Below are 21,362 nucleotides of genomic sequence, written 5' to 3'. Positions count from 1 at the left end.
TGAATACAATAGAATAAGCAGATGGGGATGGGGTGAGGTTTACTGAAAGAGCCTTCTTGGAGAGGAGTGGGAGGAGACCACTGTTCACTGAGCATCTTGGTGAGCTTGAAGCTTTGCAGAGGGTCCAACAGCCAGTTTGGAGCCATCCTTGGAGGGCAAGCACTCAATAGGGCATGCACCTTAGGCAAAGGCCGATGATGGAATCAGTGCAAGGGGCTGAGCTGGGAGGTGGGATAAATGATAAAGACCCTCAGATGCCATTTTGCACATCTAGATTTAACTGATGGACAACCAAGTTGTTAAGTAGTTAGACATGAAGGAAATATTCCAGTGAAAGAAACTTTACAGTGGAGGTCCAAAGAAAGAAACTTTACAACGGCGGGTGGGGGAGGGAGGACGGACAAGGAGGCTCAGTGAGAGTTTTGCTGGAGTCCAGGTGAGAGGCTTGGTTTCCTGGGCTGGTTGTACCTTTGCCATGCAGAGCCACAGTGCCTGATGCGGATCTCGTTGGCCACTGTGGCTGGGGGATGGGAGGGCTGCAAGTGTGGCCTCCTGGGGGGGGGGGTGCTGAGTTGTCCTGGCTGGCCCCATGTCGTGGGGGGGGGTAGGCTGGCTGTGGAGGAAAGGTGGGGCTGTTTCTCATGGGCTCAGGGCATGGGGTGCTGAGCTCTGAGGAGAAATTTGGGCAGTGGGACACTCATTCACTCACTTCCTCACTCACTCAAACATTTTCCAAATCCCCACTGTGTGCCATGGCCTGTGCTGGCTACAGATGTTTCACTGTGTCCTGACCTTACAGAGCTGACAGCTAGTAATGGGGACAAATAAGGACATTACAGCAAGGCAAAGTAACAGCAGTGACGGAGACATCAAATGAGGGTGCTCTGGAGCCTGCGGTCAGAACAGAAAGTGCTCAGACTCTGCCAGAACTCAAGAAGACCTCTTGAAACCTGGACAGAGGTAGGCTCCATGGAGAGCTCGGCCCAGTCCTTCTGTACCCTGATCCCTGACTTCTGGGCTCAGATCTTTAATCTAGAGAAAGCCAGTCCCATCTCTTGGCCACCTTCCCGCTTGCTCAACTGCAGCCCTGATGCCTCCTCTGTGGTTTCTGGCTGTGATGTTACTTCCTCTCAAGGTTCCCCTAATTTCCGACAGACATTGATTTTCAGTCTCCCGGGGGCCCCTGGGGCCTCATTCCAAACTCAGTAAGTTCCCATACACTGGGTGTGGCACCCTTGTGTTAGACCCAGGCTGGAAAGAAAGGGCAAAGAGGGGCAGGAGCAGAGGCCTTCCCTTTCTCTTCCTAGGCTTGTCCCTAGAGCACTCATTCCCCAATGTCCTCCTTAAAGCTCTCCCTCCCCATCCTCCCCTCCTCCACTGAGCCTGGAAAGGTGCTGTTTGCCCTGTGCTCAATCCCCAGGGCAACAGGCCAGGCAGCAGGTGTGTGTGTGTTGAACAAGGCCATCTCTGGAGTGGAGTGGCTGGAGATGAGCTTTGTTTAAATATTAAAGAAGTCAATCATTAATCAAGCCTGGCTGGGTGCCCAGCTACCCACTGTCTGCATTTTGGAGGGCCTGGTCTGGGGCCGGGATGGGCCATGGGGCAGTTTATAAGGCTCCTTGCATCTCAGACAGCTGACAGGCAGCTTCTGGGGGCTGCGTTATGCAGCCCAACACAGTGCCGGCCAGTATACAGAGTTCAGCGCTCATGAACTGACAGGATGTATAAGGAGTGTCTGGTTCTACGTGCATGCATTTTCTGAAGGCACTGAAGCAGTGTCCTGTTTCTAACTATGGCAGATACTCCTTGGGTATTGCAGCCTCTGTCCAGCCCCACAGTAGAATTTCTGAAGAAAACATCATGTGAAGAACCAGTTTTGGGGTGAGGGGCTGGTTTGGAGGGATCCACTAAAACTATGGATCCTGAACCCCAGGAGAAGGAAGCTGGTCTGGAACCCAGGGCAGACATGGAATCACACAGTCACCCATGCACATGGCCTCACATACATGAGTTCACAAATGCACAACTGCCCATATACCCAGATCTGCCACGGTTGCACCCAATAGCAGTTGGGTGCTATTCAGGCAAGCAGTCCCCTCCTCCACCGCCTCTCCATTTGGCCACCCTCCTCCTTCCCCTAAACCTCACCAGTTGCAGTGGTGTCTAGTCCCAGCTCCCCCATTCATCTCTCATCCACGGAGGCTTCCTGTTGTGCTGTGTGAAAATCCAAATGATGAGGCCAATGGAGCACAGCATCAGGAGGAGGCAGAGGCCCAGCAGCATCCACTGTCTCTTGACAACTTGGTGGGGCTCCATCGCTATGCCCAGAAAGCAGGCTTTCGATGCTGGCTTGATGGCGCTGGCATCCTGTGATCTGGGGCTCTGTGACCGCGTGCTCTGTGACCAGGTGTCTTGTGTACTGGTGTCTTGGGTCAGTGAGCTTTTTTCCATGGTGTACAGCCTGCGGCCCAGCAGCAGGACTGCCAGTAACATGACAAAGCTCAGGGCCAGCAACGTCCACTGCCAGGATTTGACCTGGTCAGAGTTCAGCTCCATCCCCAGGAATGCTGCCCTGCTTGTTTCTCTTTCTGTGGAAGACACAGGAAACACACAGAGCAGGTGAAGCTGGGGAGGGTGCCTCATGGTGACCAGAGGGGATCTGATGGCCACAGACATTTTCCCCCAGCCTCTGGCACCTGCCTTCCAAAAGTGAGGGCCTTGCCCTGGAAGGAGGATAGGAAAGAGGAGAAGGAGGAGGAGGAGGAGCAGCGGATGGCACAGGTAGGGCCATGTACCCCATGGAGCCCAGCAGTGGCTCCATGCAGGGTCAAGAGGTAAAATGCCCACCCCGTGCTCAGATCCACCCTGCAGTCTAGCCGGACAGTGGGCAAGGAAGCCTCCGAGCCAGTGGCTGGGGCATGGGCTGTGGTCTTGGCTGAGGCTGTGTCAGGTGCAGACAGGGTCACACTGCAAGATCCTTAATGGGCGAGGGGTGAAGGCTGAGCTGTGGTAGGGGCTGGCCCAGGGCAGGCTAGGGTCGGGCCTGGAGGTGAAACAGAGGTGAGATGAGGGTCAGATCATCAAACCTTCAAAGGAACAGCTGAAGTCTGGCCAGCCCAGTATCTCCCCCTGCCGCACGTTCTCAGTGACCAGCCAGTTCAGCAGGGGCTTGAAGTAGGTCATGAGGGCCTTTGTAGACACCTTGGTCTCCCCGGTCATCTTCTCCAGGACCTCCGGCCAGGGCTTGCTCGAGCCCAGCTTCAGGACATCCCTGGGAGGGTAAGTACGGCTGTGAGGGTGTGTGGGGGCATTGGCTGATGCTGCTGGGACCCCTCAGTATGCCCAACCCCACCTTTAGAGTCTGACTTTGCTAGCCAGACTCTCCCAACAGATGTTCAGCATAATGGATAAAATCACAAGCTCTGTATGGAAGAGGCCAACACAATACAGTAAAACAATTATCCTCCAGTTAAAAAAAAAGAAAAAGAAATCTCAAACTTGGAAATAATACTAACCTGTGTTTGAATCCTGACTCTGTGACTCAGCTGTGGGACCCTGGGCTGGTACTTAACCTTTCTGAATCTCAATTTCCATATCCATAAAATGGAGAAAATAACAGTACCTACCTCTTAGGATGGTTGTGTTGACCAAATAAACACAATTCTGGGAGCATAATTAGGTAGGCAATAAATGTCTGATTACTATTATTACTAGTACTACCACCGTGAGGATTATTATTATCCTGGACTCAAATAAGCCTAAAGTCATGAAACACTCTTTCCCATGAGGGGCTCAGTGTCAGTAGAGAGACTGCTTTTCAGTCCCTTCCGGTCTCCCAGGGAGTGTTTGGGAGGATTAGTGAGATTGCAAGCGTGGGATGTGCTCTGTCCACTGCCTGCGGCACTGCAGAAATGTCAGCTGCCTCGAGGCTCATCAAGTGCTCCGTGGCAGGGGGTCTAGCCTTAGGCTTGGCCCATGCACTCAGGTAGGGGGACAGCTTGCGCTGCAGCCAGGGCTCCAGGCTCCTCCACCCCAGCGTCCCCTGCAGAGGCAGCAGAAGGTGTATGTGATACTTCTCAACCTGCTTCCCCGATCTGACCTGGAGAGAGGTGGGGCTGAGAGGCCCAGAGGCCTAGAGTATGAAATCTAGGCCATCAAGACTCAGGTTCAAGACCCAGCAGTGCTAGTTATGGGCTGCACAGCCACAGACGATCAACTTAACCTCTCTCAGCCTCAGCTCCTTCATCAGTAAAACCAGCCCCCATTAATTTCACTGTGGTGAGGATGAAGACACTCAATGGCAGCAAAGAGGGCTTTGTAGCTTGCAAAGTCTTATATACATTGCTTAATAAACAACTGGGCAAGAATAAGGTGGGGAAACTAAAGGTCAGTAGATCCATGCATGGCAGAGACCACTGGGGGAAAATGTAGTTAGGACCCTAGAGAAATGGAGGAGAAAAGTCATCAAGATAGAAAGGAAAAAACCAAACGAAATCCCATAACTACATTTAGGTAAGAGGATTTTATCAAGTGGCAGGTACTGCAGAAAAGGAAGGACCTGGTGGGGGAAAGTCTCAACCACTGAGAGTCTGCCTTCTCAGAAGTAGTCCTTCAGGCTGGGTGGGACAAGAGGTTTGACGCAGGCAGCACGTGAGACTTGCGAAGGTGACAACTGGGCACTGCCTGGAGCCCTCAACTCCAGGGTGGCAGAAATGGGCCCATGGACAGGATCAGGTCCTCGTGGCTGCTTGGGTGAGGCAGAGGAATTTGGGAACTTGGACCAAGGCCACTTCTACCTTCTATTCTCAATGGCACCAACCTGGAGGCTGCCCCAGGGCGATCACACTTAGGAAGATGAGTCGAAAGTAGCAAAATCAAGTTTTAAACTCGATTAGGGAAAAGAGCAGCCAAGAATCTTGCCCTTCCCCTTCTCGCCTGCAAGCGCTTGCCTGCCCCATCCTTCCACAAAAGGCCTAGAGATGACTGGTGAGTCCTCAGCGTGCTTTGGTACCAAGTCAGACCCTGGGAGCCTTATATGTCCTGGGTGGAGAGGGGTAGGGAAATGAGAAAGACTGAGGTCAAATGTCTCACCGATCAAGTGGGATAAAGGCTCAGTCAAAAGTGAGTTGATGCTGGGCTTCCCTCATGGCTCACTGGTAAAGAATCTGCCTGCCAGTGCAAGAGACACAGGTTTGATCCCTGATCCGGGAAGATCCTCATGCGATGGAGCAACTAAGCCTGTGGGTCACAACTACTGAGCCCGTGCTCTAGGACACAGGAGCCACAACTACTGAGTCCGCGTGTCACATCTACTGAAGCTTGAGCACTAGAGCCCAGGCTCTGCTACGAAAGAAACCATGGCAATGAGAAGCCCAATCACCACAACTGCAGAGTAGCCCCTCGCTCCCCACAACAGGAGAAATAGCCTGAGCAGCAATGAAGACTCAGCACAGCCAAAAATATAAAATTATTTAAAAAAAAAACAAACTTAAGAGTTCTCTTGAAAATATCCAATGAATATTAAAATGTATTAAAAAAAAAAAAAACGGAAGTCTGCTATTTCTTGTACTCCTGCATTGAGGGACAGAGTTCCCTCCTTGGTCCCCTAGCAAGACCTCCTTCCCCTCTTTGCACGTTCACCAAATCCCTTTCCTGCTGCAGCAGCTCCTTTCTTGGTGTACGGTTATGGGTTTATCCTGTGGCCCATTGCCCCCTGCTGGACACAGGGCAGGCTGGCACGTGCGCAGGTAAATGTTTGCTGAGTGAGTAAATGATGGGCAGCCAGAGACACGAACGCAGGGAGCCGAGAGGCCCCTTCTGTTCCACACATTCTGAGAAGCTCAAACCTGGGCAGTTGGCTAGAACAAATCCCAGGAGTATGAAAAGATGAAATAGCAAAAAGACTAGGGAGACAAGAAGGCATGTCAAGTGCAGCCCTCCTGGGAGCAAAGGCAAGGATTAGTCTCACAACTCTGTCTGGCCTCGTGGGTACTGACAAGCTGCATGGTGGAATCACGAACGTGCCCATTACATTTCCAAAGGAGGCTAAATTATTGTGGATAATTATTAGGATACTAAATAGTGGCTTTGTTCATCCTCTGGGAAACCAGGAATAAACTCAACATGACCTTGACCGATTATGGTAATGGACCTACTGAAATCGGTTGAAATGCAATGAGAAAAAGATTATGTCAGTGGGGCGGGCTCCATATCCCAGAGACTGGAGTGCCGATCCTGGGACCAGAGGACCCAGGTCTAGCTTCACCAGAACAGCATCCTTTATAACTGATGGAAGCAATAGGGTGGAAGATAATGTGTTCTGGAGTCACTTTGGGGTTCAAAGCATGATTCTGCCACTTCCTAGATCAGCAACATGAAATTATACTTCTCTGAGCTTCAGTTTCATCATTTATGAAATGTGGATAATAAAGTCCACTTTGCAAGTTATGAACTGCTAATGTGGAACACTGTAAGAGTGCTTGCTAGAGAGCCAGCCTGTGGAAGTAAAGGCTTCCAGCCCAGGTCAGCCTCTCACCCCACTCCAGGTTTCCTTCAGGGCCAGAAGCTTGCACCACAGAGGCAGGGATGGAAAGGATGGGCTAGACACCAAGAGCCGGGAAAAAAGACTGTGGGGAGGGGGTCAAAGTAGACCACAAGCTGATCAGAGTGGGCCAAGAGGCTGGTGCAAAAGCAGCCTGGATCAGCCCGGGAACTGGGTTCAGGCACCTCTGAGAAAAGACAGGCAAAGCAGAGTGCACTCCAGGGGGCATCAAGTGCTGCTGAGAAGCTAGGCAGGCACCTTGCAGGGAAAGAATAAGGGGATTCAGATGGAAGATGGAGGCAGAGGCGAGACCCCAACACTGGCTTCCCACCTGGGACAGTTCGATTTATTGACAACGTGAACAAGTGCGTGCATGTGTGCATGCGTGTGTGTGCATGTTAGCAGGAGGGGCTAAACCATCTCTCTGACCACAGGGGCTACATAAGAGAAAACGGGCTTTGATTAACATAGGAGAGACCATGGTCTCTCAAACTCTGTAGTCTCTCATAGTCTGACAGAGAGAAGAACTTCCACTAGAACACAAACTCTGCGCAGGGGACCTGGGGTGGAGCCAAGTGAGGAGAGGGGCCCAGGGCAGGCGTCCAGCAAGGTGGGGAAGGACAAGGAAAGGGGGAGGGCACTCACTCCAGGAGCTTCCCAGCCTCCTTGGAGTTATAGATGTCACAGCGGTGCAGCGGCCCCATGTGGCCTGAGGCCTTGCAGAGTGCTTCATGGAACTGGAATTGGAGCACGAGGCTGAGAAAGTACCTGGGGAGAGAAGGCGAGGCCGGCTGGGGGCGTGGCGGGGTGGGCTCGGGTCAGCGGTCACCATCAGGTAGGCTGGCCCTGGGATGTTGCAGGGTCTCTGCTTCCTAACCTTCTGGACTCATGCGCCCCTTCCCCCCTCCTGCTCACTTCTCAGGACAGCAGACACGCTTTCCCATCACGCTGCCCTCCGCAGGGGAGCTCATGTGAAAGCTCAGTGTGCTCAGGACAAGGCCCTCAGGAGGGTGTGCTGTCTGATGGGAGGAGGTGGGGAGGCGTGCAGGGGGAGGACATTTGGGTCTGGGGCCTTCCTGAAAATCCTCCACCTGGGTCCTGTGTCCCCTAACCCCCACCCCCTAGGCCGGTTCTGCTGGAGTGGCCCAGACCTTACCGTATGTAGGGCAAGCTGGCAGAGATGTGGAACTTGGCGCCTGGATCAAAGTCCTCCTCTGTCCGAGGGATGGGAGGGCACAGACCCTGGTACTTCAACCTGGGGGTGGTGTTAAATTGGGGGCTTGAAAGTGCCACCTGGTAAGATTTCCAGAGCCCTTTTCCTTTTGGAGCATTTGCACAGCTATCAAAGCGACTTGGCATGAGGAGGACACTTAATGCATTTTATTGATTAAATAAATGAGTTGAAAACACAGGGGATTGGGAATCAGAGAATTAAACAATTACAGGAGTTAACATCAAGCACGTCCTCTCTGCAGGAACCATGCTGAGTTCTCCACACGGGCTCCCTCAACACTATCCTGGCTCCGGGGACACGGGAGGGAACGGGCTAGGCAGGGTCCCTGCTTTCCTCCTAATGATGGGGGATGGCCATGGACCAACCAACCAAGTGGTTTCATCTGATAAGAAGTGCTGAGAAGAAAACACAGCACCATCCCTGTGGTATGGAGGAAAAGCGAGGCCTAGAGATCAGGGAGTTGGTAGCAGGACACGGCGGAGTCGCGGGCAGACCCCGATAACTGCTGGCTTTGCCCCTCTGAGCTGTGTGACTGTGGGAAAGTTGATTGTTACTGAGCCGGGCTGTAAAGTGTTGTCTGTGAAATGGGCATAACGAGAGCCATCTTTGGGGCGGATGAAGTCTCTGGAAATGCTTGTCGTTTCACGTCAGCCCACTGGAGCCCTGCACAGTCCTCATGGGGAAGCTCCTCTCTCATCCATGAGGTTCTGTTCAAGGGCCAGGGAGTCGCCCCCTCCCTCAGCCTCTGGTTTCCATCACTCAGTCCAGATGGCTGGTGGGGGTGCCCTTGAAGGGGGCACAAGGTCAAGACTCTGCCAATCCCCCCAGTGAGGTCCAGTCCTGAATTTGGGGTGGGAGTCAGAGGGTGAGAGGACAAAGGGAGGGGCAGCCTGCTCTGCCATCCCTGAGTGGCAGGGTGATGGCAGGCTGGGCACCTGTAAAGGTTCAAGTCAGCCTAAGGGCCTGATGCAGAACTTGTGGGCCCTTTGGGAGCACCTGTGGCTGGCAGACCTGAGCTGGTGGGTCTGAGGATTGGTGGAGAAGGGGAAGCCTTGCCCATGCGTAATTATTATCCAATCTAACAGCCAGGGGTCGGTGATGGGATGGACACGGGTGCCCCTCACTCAAGACTGATGCCGCCCGACTGCTGGGGGGCTCCTTCACTGCCAGTTCCGCCCATAGACAGGCCTGGGGACAGAGTAAGAGACAGGTGTGTGTGTCTGTGTATGTGTGTGTGTCGGGATAATAGGAAAGGGGGCAGTGGGCTTGCCCTTGTCATATAAAAACTCTCCACCAAAAGGAAAGAGCTCAGACCCCAAACACCCCCTCTGCTGGCCCCACTGGGAGGCAGAGAAGGGAGGGGAGGAGCAGGAAGGCCTGCCTGGTGGTCAGCATCCCATTCTTGGAGGGGCCCAAGTGCAACCACCACGCGAGCTTGCCGGCCTCCAGGGATCCCCCGAGGGGCTATGAGCCTGCTGAGTGCTGGAGCCAGATTCAACACAATCCCCCAAGACTCATGCGCCGGCCCTACCCACTTCAGCAGGGATGCTTTTGTCTGGTGACAACAGACGGCCAATGCCACCCCAGGGCTTCCCCATGGCCGCAGATTAGCAGCATCACACGCCCAGCTCTGCCCCCGGAGGTGAGACGGTGGTGCCCTTTGGTAGCAGGCGGTCCCCTTGAGGCTGCCCCCAAAGCCCACCCTAGTCCAGGCGTGGCCAGAGGGGCCCGAATGGCGATCCTCCCCACCTGAGGTTCCACCACTCCTGGTTGTACACATCCTTCTCGATGGTGCCGTCAAAGACCTTCCAGCGAAACAGGTCCATCAGGTAGGCGAAGGGGATGAAGGCGATCTTCTCCAGGGCAACGCTCATCAGGAAATTGACCTCCTCCTCTGGGGAAAGCAGTGGGGGCAGTCAGGAGGTGGCTCTGGTCCCGCCTCCCTTAGGCCTTGCCTGGGGTCCCCAGGCCTGGGATCCTCCTGGTCCCCATCACCTTTGTCCTGGTGCTGTTGGCTGAGCAGGCCTCTGTTGAGCAGGTGCTTGTGGGAAGAGGCTGAAAGGGTGACCACCGACCCCATGGCCTCCTCGAAGGCTGGGTTGGCGCCTGCGCGGAAGATCACCGAGAGGTTCTTGTATTGCAGGAAGTACTGGATGTGGCCCATCTGGTGGAAGATGGACAGCAGGTCTTCTATGGTCACTTCGGTGCACTTCTTTATCCTAGGGTTAAAGGGCAGGGGTCAAGGAGCATGGGGATGCCCTGGGAAAAGGAGACATTTCCCTATTCAGGCTCTGTAAAGGGACTGGGTGGTTGGGCTGGAGACCAGCAGGGCCTTGTGCTCTTGGTACTCCAGGTGGCACATCCGAGCAGCGGCCAGACGCGTGGCTTTCACACTCATCTCCCCCAGGTGGCCGGCTCCCCGCCCCCCACCCCCCGGCTGCCACCCCGCTGAGACAGGCAGACAGGTGGAGAGCAGAAGGAGCAGAGGAAGGGGGTGATACCAGCCGCAGGGTGAGCACCTGAAGTCCTTCCCGTTGTAGAAGTCCCAGGCGGACGCGTGGCACTCCACCTCCCGCCCGTCAGTTGGCCTTTCCATCATGGAGTTTTTCCAGAACTCAGGAGGGGTGGAAAGCAGCCCCATGGAGGTGAAGAATTTTTCAGCCTCTTGGAACATTTTCTCAGGCTTCCAGTGCTGTGGGGAAGAGGCAGAGTTTGGGGCCCCACCCGGGGGCTGTGGGGTGGGCAGGGCAGACCGGGGCCCGAACGCTGACCTGGCCTTGCATGATCTTCGTGATGTCCTCGGGGGGCTTCTCCGGGAAGGGCAGGGCCAGGTCTAAGATGTTGACCCAGGACTGAGCCCACATGTTCCCTGGAAGAGGAGGGGCAGGGTTAAGAGGAGGCGGGAGACCGTCTCTCCCCACCGACTGCACGCCTGCTCGGGAGGCCTACTCCACCTGCCCGCCTCTGCTGCCAGCTGGGGCTTTACCCAGGACGTGGGCGGGGATGGGCCCCCTCAGGTCGATGAGCTCGGGCCCATAGAAGCGGTAGAGGGCCCTGCGCACGTAGGCATGCAGGTTCAGGTAGAGCGGCTGCAGCTCCTGGAACAGCTGCTCCAGGTCTTCCTGCAGCGTGTCGGACTCGTACTTGGACCTCCACAAGGCCCCCATGTCTTGGTAACCTAGGACAGGGGAGGGGGCTCAGGGGTGATCCCCACCCACCCTTCAGCCTGGCCTGGCTGGCAGGAAACCCAGGCACCTGCTAGGGAAGCCAACTGACCTCCTAGATCCTCAAGGTCTTTATCTGCCAAACAGGAAAAATACCCCCCACCAAGTCACCATCCGTAAAGGATGAGAGTGGGATGGACAGGCACTTAGCAAAGCACACACTGAGCATCCTCTGGGCCTGGGCAGACAGGGTCTGCTCCTCTCTCTCCACCTGGAGCCCCACCCACCCAGGCTGCCTTTCTTCAGATCCTCCCGAGGGCTTCTTGTTGCCCGGCTTGCTCCATCTTTCAGGCCTTGGATGAATGCCAGCAAGGCCCTCCCCGCCCACCTGGCTGAAACAGGGTCCCTTCTTCTCTCTCTGAAGCCCCATCCTTCTCAGCACTTATGGGTGGTGACTGGAAATGAGCGTCTGTCTCCCAGAGGCCTGTAAGCCCGGGGAAGGTGGGCACCTTCCCTGTTTTTCCACCTGTGCATCCTCAGACCCTCTCCAGCAACGGCACACCCCAGGAGTAGTGCTCAGTTGCTGTTTGTGGATCCACACGGACGAGTGAGCCAGCTCTGCACTCCCCAGTGGCAGGACTCAGGGTTCCTGTCTCCAGGTCCTACCCAGACTTGGCTTCACCCTTCCCAGCACTGCCCTGAGCCCCCTGCAGGATGCAGTCTGCCCAGCTGGATGGGCTGGCAGGTGAGGGGTGAGGGGCCTCACCATTGAGCTTCGCAGCCTTGTTGCTGAGCTGCACGTAGCGCTCAAAGGTCATGCGGAGCTGGCGACCCACGGCGTCCCGCCAGCCCTGCCAGGCCCACAGCAGCTCCTTCTGGTCTCGGGAGGTGGCCATGACTTCTTCGAGGTCTGTACCCAGAAAAGGAGCCGAGGTGGGACCTCACTCCAGCCGGCCCCCTGCCCTGTCCCGCCGTGGGTAGCCCTCCCCAAGTGCAGCTGGGGCTGGGAGGAAGGTGGGAATCTGGAGGCTACTGGAACGGGCTGTGCTGAGACTCTGGGGTGGGTGGGGGTAGGCTTGGGTGCTCACCAGGCTCCAGGGGCAGGCAGGGCCCCTCATTCAGGCAGACCTGGGCCATGCTGTACGTGGTCTCCATGTAGGCCAGAATCTCGTTGTACTGGGGGGGACAGGTGTCACCCAGGGCAGGTCCGCAGCCATGGGCCCACCCCCAGCGCTAGTCCCACCAGCTGGGAGAGGCAGGCCTGGCCAAGGCATCGTCCCATCTTCCCACTAGCCTCTGCTCACCTCTCCCACCCACCCAGAGGAAGCTCTGGCTCTGCCTCCCCCAAACTCCTTCCAGCCCCAGGCGGCTCCCCACCCGGCGGCCTGCCCACCCCTGAGGTGGGGAGCATGTGCCTGGAGACCTGGGGGCTCGTCCATCACCTCCCGGAGCTCCTCCTTGGGCAGGGCCGCCTTGTCTACGTTCAGCAGCTTACTCAGCATGCGCTTCACGTCCGAGTCCTGGAAGTTGGCGATCTTAAACATGCGGGCCCGCGTGCCAAAGTACAGTGTGTGCTGGGACTTCTCCACGTCCTTGTACAGCTGGAAGGACGGTCACCATGTTTGTCGTGTGAGGGTGAAGGAGAGGGTGAGGGCGTCACATGGAACTCCAGGGCCCAGCCCCACAACCTCCTTCCAAAGCCCCTTTAAAGGGTTTGGAGTCATTGAAACTTTGCCAAAAGCAAGAAGGGAGGGAACCTGCCCCCTACAGGCAAGCAGGTGATATTTACAAGAGGAAAGAAGCTAGAGGTTCTAGCCCAGACAGCTTTCAGGGCTCCAGGAGGCCTGGAGCCTGACGTCTGTTCCGACATGTGCTTTGGGGCTTCCCTCTCTCATCTAGCTCTGGAAGAGTGGCAAAAGGTGTGATTCCTTGGCCCCCCAGCACCCCTGCACTGTGACTCCTGAGAAGAACAAAGGGAGAAGGGGCAGGGGCGGAAGTGGTGCCACACCATCTCCTCTTGATTTTTCTTTGTGATGTTGGTGACATAGTTCCAGGCGGCCGCCATGAACTGGTTCCATACAACCTGGGCTGTTCGCTCGTAAAACTCTAGGAAGGCCTTTGCCACAGTCTCATTGTAGAGCTGGTCTGCAGAGAAGGAGATGGGCGTCAATTGTCCTGGGAGGGGCCTGCCCCTGCCTGGTCCCTGGGTCTGATCCCACGCTCCTTCAGGTCCCAGCCCCACCTGAGTCCTGGTCACCCTGAGCCACGGCACAACAGAAGAGCACAAGGAGGGAAGGGCCAGGGCAAGTCCATCTTGTTCCCATGACCAAAAGAACAGCAGAGCCGGAGGAGGCTGTGGCCCAATCATGGTCCAGCTCCATATTGTGACATCAGGGGCTAAAGGGTCAGCCGTGGAATGTCAGAAAGGGAAAGGCCCCGCCTAACTTCTGGCCCAACTGTCCCCATTTTACAGGTGAGGAGACTGAGGTCTAGAATGGTCTAGCAGTACCACCTTCACACCAGGTCAGTGGCAGAGCCAAAAGGACAACCAGGGCTCTTAATGTCTAGACCAGAGCTTGTTCCACTCTTCTTGGTCACTTCTCCCTGGCGTTGGAGCCACCCTTGATCTTGACCAGGGATTGATGAACCCCCTCCCTCCACAGGCTGGCATTACTTCTGAGCAGGTGAGTGGGAGGATGGATGAATGCACAGACGGAAGGAAAAGACCTCTCTGGGTCTCTGGATTCTGGAAGCACAGTTGTCTTTCTATGTTCTTCTGACTTGACTGCTTATGTTCACGTTTTTTGGCCTTTTTCTCTCTTGAGGGAAGTATGATCGACCCAGGGCTCCTCCTCTCTTTCACTGTCCTTACACCTGTTTCCCAAGGGAGAGCCCTAGACCATGAGTTTGCTGTCAGGAGGCACAGAAGGTAAGGGGCCATCTACCAGGATGAAAAAAAAAAAAGTACTTTTTGGTTGCTTGGTTATTATTTGGTTACTATTATCTTCACGCTATACATGTCACCCTCTGGACTTATTTATCTTGCAACAGGAAGTTTATACTTTTTGACTGCCTTCACCCATTTCACCCACCCACCCTTGCCTCTGGCATTCACCATCTCTATATCTATGAGTTCAATTTTGTTTTGTTTTGTTTGGGTTTTTTTTTTTTTTTTTTTTGTTATTGTTGTTGTGTGAGCTCAGTTGCTCAGTTGCTCAGTCATGTCTGACTCTTTGCGACCCTAGGGACTGTAGCCCCTCAGGCTAGTCCATATGGACTGTAGCTCCTCCAGCTATGGGATTTCCCTGGCAAGAATACTGGGGTGGGTTGCCATTTCCTCCTCCAGGGTATCTTCTCACTCAGGGATTGAACCCGCATCTCCTGTGTCTCCTTCCTTGCAGGCAGATTCTTTACTGCTGAGCCACTGGGCAGGCTTTTGTATTTTGGATTCTGCATATAAATGAGATCCTACAGTATTTGCCCTTCTCTGTCTGACCTATTTCACTTAGCATAATGCTCTGAAGTTCCATCCATGTTGTTGCAAATGGCAAGCTTGCCTTCTTTTACATGGCAGAATAGTATTCCTGTGCGTGTACATGCACACGTGTGTGTGTGTGTGTATTACATTTTTAATTTCCATCAGTGGACACTTAGGCTGTTTCCATATCTCAGCTATTGTAAATAATGCTGCAATGAACATGGGAGTGCAGATATCAAGACTATAATTTCATTTTCTTTGGATACATACCCAGGAGTGGAATTGCTGTATTATATGGTAGTTCTTCAGGCACTCTATCAGATCTAATCCCTTGCATCTATTTGTTACTTCCACTGTGTAATCGTAAGATATTTGATTTAGGTCATACCTGAATGGTCTAGTGGTTTTCCCTATTTTTTTTAAGTCTGAATTTGGCAATAAGGAGTTCATGATCTGAGCCACAGTCAGCTCCTGGTCTTGTTTTTGCTGACTGTATAGAGCTTCTCCATCTTTGGCTACAGAGAATATAATCAATCTGATTTCAGTGTAGACCATCTGGTGATGTCCATGTGTAGAGTCTTCTCTTGTGTTGTTGGAAGAGGGTGTTTGCTATGACCAACGTGTTCTCTTGGCAAAACTCTATTAGCCTTTGCCCTACCTCATTGTGTACTCCAAGGCCAAATTTGCCTGTTACTCCAGGTGTTTCTTGACTCCCTACATTTGCATTCCAGTCCCCTATAAGGAAAACGACATCTTTTTGGGGTGTTAGTTCTAGAAGGTCTTGTAAGTCTTCACAGAAACATTCAACATCAGCTTTTTCAGCATTACTGGTAGTGATATTGAATGATTTGCCTTGGAAACAAACAGAGATCATTCTGTCGTTTTTGAGATTGCATCCAAGTACTGCATTTCAGACTCTTGTCGACTATGATGGCTACTCCATTTCTTCTAAAGGATTCTTGCCCACAGTAGTAGAACTGTGAACTTCCAGATGTTCAAGCTGGATTTAGAAAAGGCAGAGGAACCACAGATCAAATTGCCAACATCCGTTGGATCATTGAAAAAGCAAGAGAGTTCTAGAAAAATATCTACTTCTGCTTCATTAACTATGCCAAAGCCTTTGTGTGGACCACAACAAAGTCTGGAAAATTCTTAAAGAGATGGGAATACCAGACCACCTGACCTGCCTCTTGAGAAATCTGTATGCAGTTCAGAAAGCAACAGTTAGAACTGGACATGGAACAACAGACTGGTTCCAAATAGGGAAAGGAGTACATTAAGGCCATATATTGTCACCCTGCTTATTTAACTTATATGCAGAGTACATTATGAGAAATGCTGGGTTGGATGAAGCACAAGCTGGAATCAAGATTGCCAGGAGAAATATCTATAACCTTTGATATGCAGATGACACCACCCTTATGGCAGAAAGCGAAGAACTAAAAGAGCCTCTCGATGAAAGTGAAAGAAGAGAGTGAAAAAGTTGGCTTAAAACTCAACATTCAGAAAACTAAGATCATGGCATCTGGTCCCATCACTTCATGGCAAATAGATGGAGAAACAGTGGAAACAGTGACAGACTTTATTTTGGGGGGCTCCAAAATCACTGCAGCCATGAAATTAAAAGACACTTGCTCCTTGGAAGAAAAGCTATGACCAACCTAGACAGCATACAAGAAAGCAGAGACATCAGTTTGCCGACAAAGGTCTGTCTAGTCAAAGCTATTGTTTTTCCAATAGTCATGTATGGATGTGAGAGTTGGACTATAAAGCCGAGGACTGAAGAATTGATGCTTTTGAACTGTGGTGTTGGAGAATACTCTTGAGAGTCCCTTGGACTGCAAGGAGATCCAACCAGTCCATCCTAAAGGAAATCAGTTCTGAATATTCATTGGAAGGACTGATGCTGAAGCTGAAACTCCAATACTTTGGCCACCTGATGAGAAGAACTGACTCATTGGAAAAGATCCTGATGCTGGGAAAGATTGAAAGCGGGAGGAGAAGGGGACAACAGAGGATAAGATAGTTGGATGGCATCACCGACTCAATGGACATGAGTTTGAGTAAACTTCGGGAGTTGCCGATGGACAGGGAGGCCTGGCATGCTGCATTCCATGCGGTCACAAAGAGTCGGACATATATGAACTGAACTGAGCAACTGAACTGAACTGAATTGAACTGATGGTAGGCTATTTTTAATTTTTTTTGAGAAACCTCCATACCGTTTTCCAAGTAGCTGCACCAATTTACATTCTCACCAACAGTGCACAAGGGTTCCCTTTTCTTCATTTCCTTGCTCTCACTTAACAGTTCTTGTCTTTTTGATAATAGCCATTCTAAGAGGTGGAGGTGATGTCTCATTGTGGTTTTGATTTGCATTTCCTTGATGACTAGTGAGGTTGTGTAACTTTTCATGTACTTCTTGGCCATCAGTAAATCTTCTTTGGAAAAAAGTCTATTCAGATCCTTGCCCATTTTTAAATCAAATTTTTCCTGTAGTTGTTTGGACTTCTATGAATTCTTCATGTATGTTTAATATTTAACCCTTTATCAGATAGTACACGATTTGCAAATATTTTCTCTGAGTCTGGGAGTTGCCTTTTCATTTTGTTGATGGCTTCTTTTGCTGTGCATCAGCTTTGTAGTTTGATGTAGAATCATTTGTTGAGTTTTGCTTTTGTTGCCTTTTTTAGTGTCAAATTAAAAAAAAATCTTGTCTAAGACTGATGTCTAGGAGCTTACTCTCTGTATTTTCTTCTAGGATTTTTATGGTTCCAGGCCTTACTTTGAAGCCTTTAATCCACTTTGAGTTGATTTTTGTCTGTGGTATAAGACAGGGGTCCAGTTTCATTCTTTTGCACGTGGCCATCCAGTTTTCTCAACACCACTTACTGAAGACACTATCCTTCCCTCATTGTATATTCTTGACTTTTCTGTCATAAACATATTGACCATATATGTGTGGGGTTATTTCTGGGCTTTCTATTCTGTTCCATTGATCTATGTGTCTGTTTTTATGTCAGTACCAAACTGTTGTGTTTGTTGTAGCTTTGTAATAAAGTTTGAAATCAGGAAGTGTGATGTCTCCAGCTTAGTTCTTCTTTCTCGAGGTTGCTTTGGCTATTTGGGGTCAAATATAGTATTTTTAAAAATGCAAAATACAGAGCTGAGATGGAAAGCAAGGAAAGGGACTATTCAGATGCCTGGGAGACAAGGAGGGCTCATGCAGCAGTGAGTGGGAGCCCATGTGAGCAATCAAAGTGCATCCATGCGCAAAGGGCTGCAGCATCAGCGCCCACCTGAGAATAGTCAGCCACAGTGGAAGTAATGCCTCCATCAGGGGAGCCAGCAGATGGCTACTTTTCTAAAAGGACTCTGCAAGAAACAACCATGAAACCAATCCTGAGGACACCTTCACAACCTGCTGTGTGCCTGGGAAGGGCTCCCCTGTGGAAGGCTATTCCAGTGAAGATGGCTCATAGGTCAAGAATACCATGTACAAGAGGAAATCCAACGCAGTTAGTGTTAGTAATGACCTCCACCACTAAGCACTGTACAGGGGCTAGGGACCTTTTGAGGGCTTTTGGGATATGAATCCTCACAACAAACTACGAGGCAGGTACTGTGATCAATACATCCAGTTTATAGATGAGGAAAAGGAGGGACAGAGAGGTTGGGAAACTTGCTTATAGTCACACAGCTAGCAAACAGTGGAGGTGGGACTCAAATCCACATAGCTCGGCTGCAGAGTCTCTGCTAAACTCTGGACACAGGCATGGATTAGACCACAGCCAAGGAAGGACAGGCATTAGGGAAATCTGAAAGGGACTTAACTAGGCTTCACACCATCTGCAAAAATAAACTCAAAATGGATTACAGACCTAAACATAAGAACGCAGACTGTAAAACTCTTTGAAGAAATCATAGCAGAAAAGCTTCATGAACATTGGATTTGACAATAATTTCTTGGATATGCTACCAAAAGCATAGGCAACAAAAGAAAAAACAGACAAGCTGGACCTCATGAAAATTAAGAGCTTTTGCACATCAAAGGACACTAACAACAGAGTAAAAAGGCAAGCAACAGAACTGGAGAAAATATTTGCAAATCCTAGATCTGATAAGTGACTAATAGCCAGAATATATAAAGAGCTCCCCAAACTCAACAGTGAAGAAACAAACAAGCCAATTCAAGGATGGGCAAAGGACTTCACTAGATATCTTTCTAAAGATTATCTCTAAATGGATCATAAGTACTTGAGAAGATGTCCAATACCACTAATCATTAGGGAAATACAAATCAAAATCTGAGATACCACTAGGATGGCTGTTACCAAAAAAATTCCAAAAAACAAAACACAGAAAACATCAAGTGATGGCTAACACATGCAGAAATTGGAACATTTGTGCACTGCTGCTGGTACTAAAATGGTGCAGCCATTGTGGAAAAGAGTATAGAATTACTTTGTGACCCAGGAATTTCAATTTGGGATGTGTACCCAAGAGAAGGGGACTCGAATAGATATGGTGATGGCTGCACAGTAATTGAATATACTCAATGCCACTGAACTGTATACTTCAAAACGGTTAAAATGGGGATTTCCCTGGCAGTCCAGTGGTTAAGACTCTGTGCTTCCAGTGCAGGGGGTATGGGTCTGATCCCTGGGCGGGGAACTAAGATCCCACATGCTGTGTCAAGCCCCCCCGCCCCCCAAAAAAGGTCAGATGGTAAATGCTCGGTATATATTACAGCAATTTTTTTAAAATGCAGGTTTTTAAAAGTATAAGAGAAGGAACAGGATCTGTGAAGTAAGAATAAACTTTTGTGAAGACACGGGAGGTCTAGAACTAATAGAAGTGAAAAAAAAAAAGTATGGTTATTAAATTGGAAAAGTAGTCATCTCAATGCACAGGCTAAGACACAGCCAGGGAAATCACTTGGAGCACAGGACAGAGAGAGGGATGAGAAATACGAGCGGGAATGAGGAGACATAGAGGACAAAATAGGAGGCTCCCAGCAGGGCCTGGCAGGAGTCCCAGAGAAGAGACTGAAGAGGACGAGGAGATGACAGCTGAAGGTCTCCAGAACTTAAGGCAGCCCAGGCCTGGAGGTGAATGAGCCCACTGCACTCCCAGTGGGAGGACATCCGATAGTACAGGAAGGAATCGTGAAGAATGTCTATCCAGCTCGCAGTGAGCTGCTCTGGGCGGTTTTCTCCATCTCTTCAGGGAGGGGCTGGTCTAACTTTGCCCTTCCAGCTCTCTCGGGCTGAGACTCGAGGGGATGCTTGAAGTGGGAGGCAGTTATGAAGCAATCTTTATCAGGAGATGATGATCAGGAAACTAGGCACCAGGAATTTCTACATTGTCTCATCCGACCAATTGCAGCAATCATGAGAGGGTTCATAAGAACTATCATAGGAACCATCTCACAGGCGTGAAATTGGAGGCTCAAAAAATGGAAGTAAGTTGCTCAAGGTCAAGTTCAGAGGTAGGATTTGACTTAGGCCTAATCTGAAGCCAGTCGATTCCCTACAGAGTCAGAGTGGGCAGCCTGAGGCAGGGTGCGGAGATTGGACAAACCATCATCACTTCTGGCCCGCATGGATCAGAGCTGGTCCCTGAGGGGCAGCCTTGGGCAGGGCTCAGCTCTCAGGTCACTGGCAGAAAATGTCAGAATGGCCCCTCTTCCTGTTGTCACCACCCCCTCAGCTATCCCCTAGGTAGGCACGGCCTCACCTCGATCATCTGAGGAGGCAGAAACAGGAGTCTAAACGTTTTTAATATTTCAAAAGCCCTCGTGGATATAAGGCTGTTAAGTCTTCTTTGCAGCTCAGACCTTTTGAGTGCTGCCCACAGACTCTGACTGGCAGCAGGAACCCCTGAAGCTTGTAAAGATAGGAAGGGGGTCATATGACAATGACCTCTGTCTGCCAAACAGCTTTTGAAACATCAGGCTGAGGAGGGGGGGTCATTAAAGAAGACTTGGGTGGTAGAAGGCTTGGAACTATTTAGAGGCTATGTTTATAAATTCCACTGTCTCAAGTAATCATAAACTTCCACCCTCTTGCAAATCCGGAATACCTCAACTCCACATCCTGACCCATGGAATAGGCCTGCATGATTGCATCTACGTGCCCCCCAACACACACACACAAATACAATCACACACACACACACAGTCACAGGCACATAAACACAGATACACACAATCACAGACACAGGAACACACAGACACCAACACAGACACACATACTAACAGAGACACACAAACACACAGATACACACACACTGACACAACAGCAGCTAGAGACTGGCAGCGGGGCTGCAAAAGCTGTGGCACTAGAGGATACTAGGAGGACAGATACTAGGGTTGGGCCAAAGCCAAGAAAGGGCACAGGGCCAAGGGTCCTCCCAGGGGGGCCAGGCTTTGGCCAGGTTCTAGGTTTGGCATTTAAATATTAAGAAAAAGACAGTCTAGTCATGCTACCTGGAAAAAGGTTACACAGCTGTAAACACAGTGTGATCAGATTTAAAATATAGTGTTGAGAAAAAAAGGCTGGAAATATGTACACCAAATGTCAACAGTGCTTGTCTCTCAGTGTTGATATAAAAAAGGCTTTTCTTTACACATTTCTGTATTTTCTAGATTTTCTAAAATAAACATCTAGATAAATGATTTTAAAATGTCCCTCAAAATGATACTCCCTCAAAACCAGGCTGGCCTCTGAGGAAGACTCAGGGTGAAGGCATGTGCTGGGGGCAGGGGCAGGGGCAGGGGTGGTCCCTGCAGTCAGTCCCTGCGTGGGCACCCCCTTCTGCCCGGCTAGGGCAAAGGGTGCTGACCCTGGGCCCTGTGGGCAGTACTCCGGTGGCTCTGAGCATGTGTGCGAGTGGACATGGAGCCGGGGCAGGCACCAGCCAGTTCTGTGCCTTCAGCCAGCA

At 51.2% G+C, this 21,362-nt stretch overlaps 1 protein-coding gene across 1 annotated transcript; it reads right to left on the bottom strand.

Moving 5' to 3' along the window:
• Positions 1-2,163: 2,163 nt before the first annotated feature.
• On the bottom strand, positions 2,164-13,320 carry LOC102273543 (angiotensin-converting enzyme-like protein Ace3). The gene is made up of 15 exons (XM_014481309.2): positions 13,182-13,320; positions 12,948-13,084; positions 12,382-12,540; positions 12,028-12,115; positions 11,706-11,849; positions 10,762-10,953; positions 10,547-10,644; positions 10,295-10,467; positions 9,771-9,994; positions 9,525-9,669; positions 7,698-7,796; positions 7,187-7,309; positions 3,087-3,271; positions 2,397-2,588; positions 2,164-2,336 (listed from the first exon to the last, which is right to left on the bottom strand). The coding sequence occupies exons 1-15, from the start codon at positions 13,318-13,320 to the stop codon at positions 2,164-2,166; spliced, it is 2,271 nt and encodes a 756-aa protein (XP_014336795.2).
• Positions 13,321-21,362: the final 8,042 nt, after the last annotated feature.

This window comes from Bos mutus, chromosome 19 (genome assembly GCF_027580195.1).
Source record: "Bos mutus isolate GX-2022 chromosome 19, NWIPB_WYAK_1.1, whole genome shotgun sequence".
In the NCBI taxonomy this organism is placed as follows: Eukaryota; Metazoa; Chordata; class Mammalia; order Artiodactyla; family Bovidae; genus Bos; species Bos mutus.
This window is presented reverse-complemented; position numbering and strand designations above follow the sequence as displayed.

Coding starts and splice junctions, on each gene's coding strand:
- LOC102273543 (XM_014481309.2), bottom strand. CDS start 13,320: ATGGAGCTGGACCATGATTGGGCCACAGCCTCCTCCGGCTCTGCTGTT. Junction 12,116..12,381: donor CCAAGGAGGAGCTCCGGGAG/GTGATGGACGAG, acceptor TGTCCCCCCCAG/TACAACGAGATTCTGGCCTA. Junction 11,850..12,027: donor CTGCCTGCCCCTGGAGCCTG/GTGAGCACCCAA, acceptor TTCTGGGTACAG/ACCTCGAAGAAGTCATGGCC.